The 2,098-nt window shown below is 25.0% G+C and overlaps 1 protein-coding gene across 1 annotated transcript; it reads left to right on the forward strand.

Moving 5' to 3' along the window:
- Positions 1–296: 296 nt before the first annotated feature.
- Positions 297–1,583, forward strand: PCYB_004220 (CYIR protein; the record flags this gene model as incomplete). The annotated part of the gene is made up of 4 exons (XM_004227843.1): positions 297–329; positions 466–960; positions 1,054–1,311; positions 1,434–1,583. The coding sequence occupies 2 exons, from the start codon at positions 297–299 to the stop codon at positions 958–960; spliced, it is 528 nt and encodes a 175-aa protein (XP_004227891.1). The 3' UTR covers positions 1,054–1,311; positions 1,434–1,583.
- Positions 1,584–2,098: the final 515 nt, after the last annotated feature.

Raw genomic sequence — 2,098 nt, forward strand, 5'->3', positions numbered from 1 at the left:
AATATCTTATGCTTTTAATTATTTATTCTTTCCATTTATATTTCACATAGAATTAACGTAATTTCATCAAGAACTATTTTTATAATATAAATTAATTTATATATTAAAAGGTATCTATTTAACATAATTTATAACAATTGTTACAATAATATACAAAAATTCCTATTTATAAATTCTAATGCGAATTAATTTTTCTTTTATAGTAGCGCTGTTCCTTTGAAATGTAAATGATAAAACAGTATATACATAAACGCTCGTAGTATAATACTATATTGTATTTTCCTTTATTTTAAACAATGTTATCGTCATATAGATCAACAGATTCTTCAGTAATTTGCTTTTTATTTACTCACATGAATTAGTGGATGATAACATTTTATATAAAATCCTGTTTTACATAAAGAGCATTAATGCAAGTGTATATAAAAAACATTTATGCACTCTTATTTATTTGCTTTTTACTAGGGATTATATAGGAAATCTTCAAAAGAATTATACTCCGAAAGATTTTATGAAGATATGGACATGGAATCTGAGGATTTACATTATTATAATGAAAAATGTAATAATATAACAGTAAAAAAACATAAAGATCAAATGATACCAATTTGTACGAAATATCTAAGATTTTTAGATAAATCTAAATCATGGGGTTATGTGAATTCTAGATATGATATTTCCTTACTTCTAAATTATTGGATATATGAAAAATTAACTGAAATTTATGGTGATAACAGTAGTGATGATATTATGTTAGGTTTTGTTGATCTTCAAATGAAATGGGGTTATTTTGATTATAATCGAAAAACATATGATCCATACTATAAAAATTGTCAGCCTGATCTCGATAAAGTTAATCATGTGGATTGGAAACATAGAAAGAAATTGTACGATTATTATGTTGATCATGACTATGTTATTAATATGGCAGCAAGCTTTGATAATGAATGCACATATTAAAAAAAAATAAAAGAAATTATTCCAGTATATGAATATTTTGAGGAAAATTGTTTATCTGAATCATACAGTTGTCCAAACTTCTTTAATAAGTCCATGAAAAAAAAGCTTGAGTATGCGGTAGAAAAATCAAAATGTAATGATAAAATTGAAGGTAGAATAGGTTCTACTTCAGAGTTTAGTTTTTCGTATAAACCTGGACAACCCGTAGAACTACCTGCAGTTCCTTCAGATAGTCATGTAGCCAAATCTAATACACAGTTAGAAAATGGAAATTCCGGAATTGGAAAAAAGCTTAGCAATTCAGTTCTTGGCGCAGCTCCAGTTTTACTAGCTACCACGATGTTATATAGAGTATGTATATATTTTGTAAACATGTATCATTATAACACGAACATGTAAGGAATTTGCTTTACATGTACAACAATTATAAGTAAATGTATTACTTGTCTATATTTTAATTTTTTACATACAAGTATACACCCTTAGGTCCCTGGATTCGCAAGATACGTGGAATCAACACAAATAGAATGAATACCATGGATACGTTTTCATCTTATACACAAGAAACAAACGATATTTTTTCTGAGGACACAGCAAACTATATATCTTATCAAGCTATATAAATTTTATTATAAGAAAATAACAATATTAATAGACTTAAGTTATATAATTATAATATTCACATATATTTAATACATATCTTATTAAGCACATAAAAAAAAAAGGGGAAAAAAGATAGGAATAATAAATAAGGAGTTGTAAATGAAAATTTTAAAAAACAATAATAAAACTAGATGAAAAAAAGTTAATATAAGAATGCATAAATGTTTAACATAATATATTTCCTATTTTTATTACAACACTATTTCATTTGAACGGCACTCCACTTGGACATTCGAATAAATTATTTTACACATTGGATTACAAGGTTTATTTTACTGATAAATACATAATTTATTAAAGTACCTATTCACGTAAATGTGTTTATACTACTCTTTTTTTTTAATTTTACCCATACCATTACATTTAAGTCGTACAATCTCGGTAATATCATAAACATAATCCCAATATAGAAATCAATTATAGCTTTCATTTAATATAATTCCTATAACTTTTTTACAGGTGAAAAAAAATTAAC

Source organism: Plasmodium cynomolgi, assembly GCF_000321355.1.
Source record: "Plasmodium cynomolgi strain B DNA, scaffold: 0461, whole genome shotgun sequence".
Taxonomy (NCBI): domain Eukaryota; phylum Apicomplexa; class Aconoidasida; order Haemosporida; family Plasmodiidae; genus Plasmodium; species Plasmodium cynomolgi.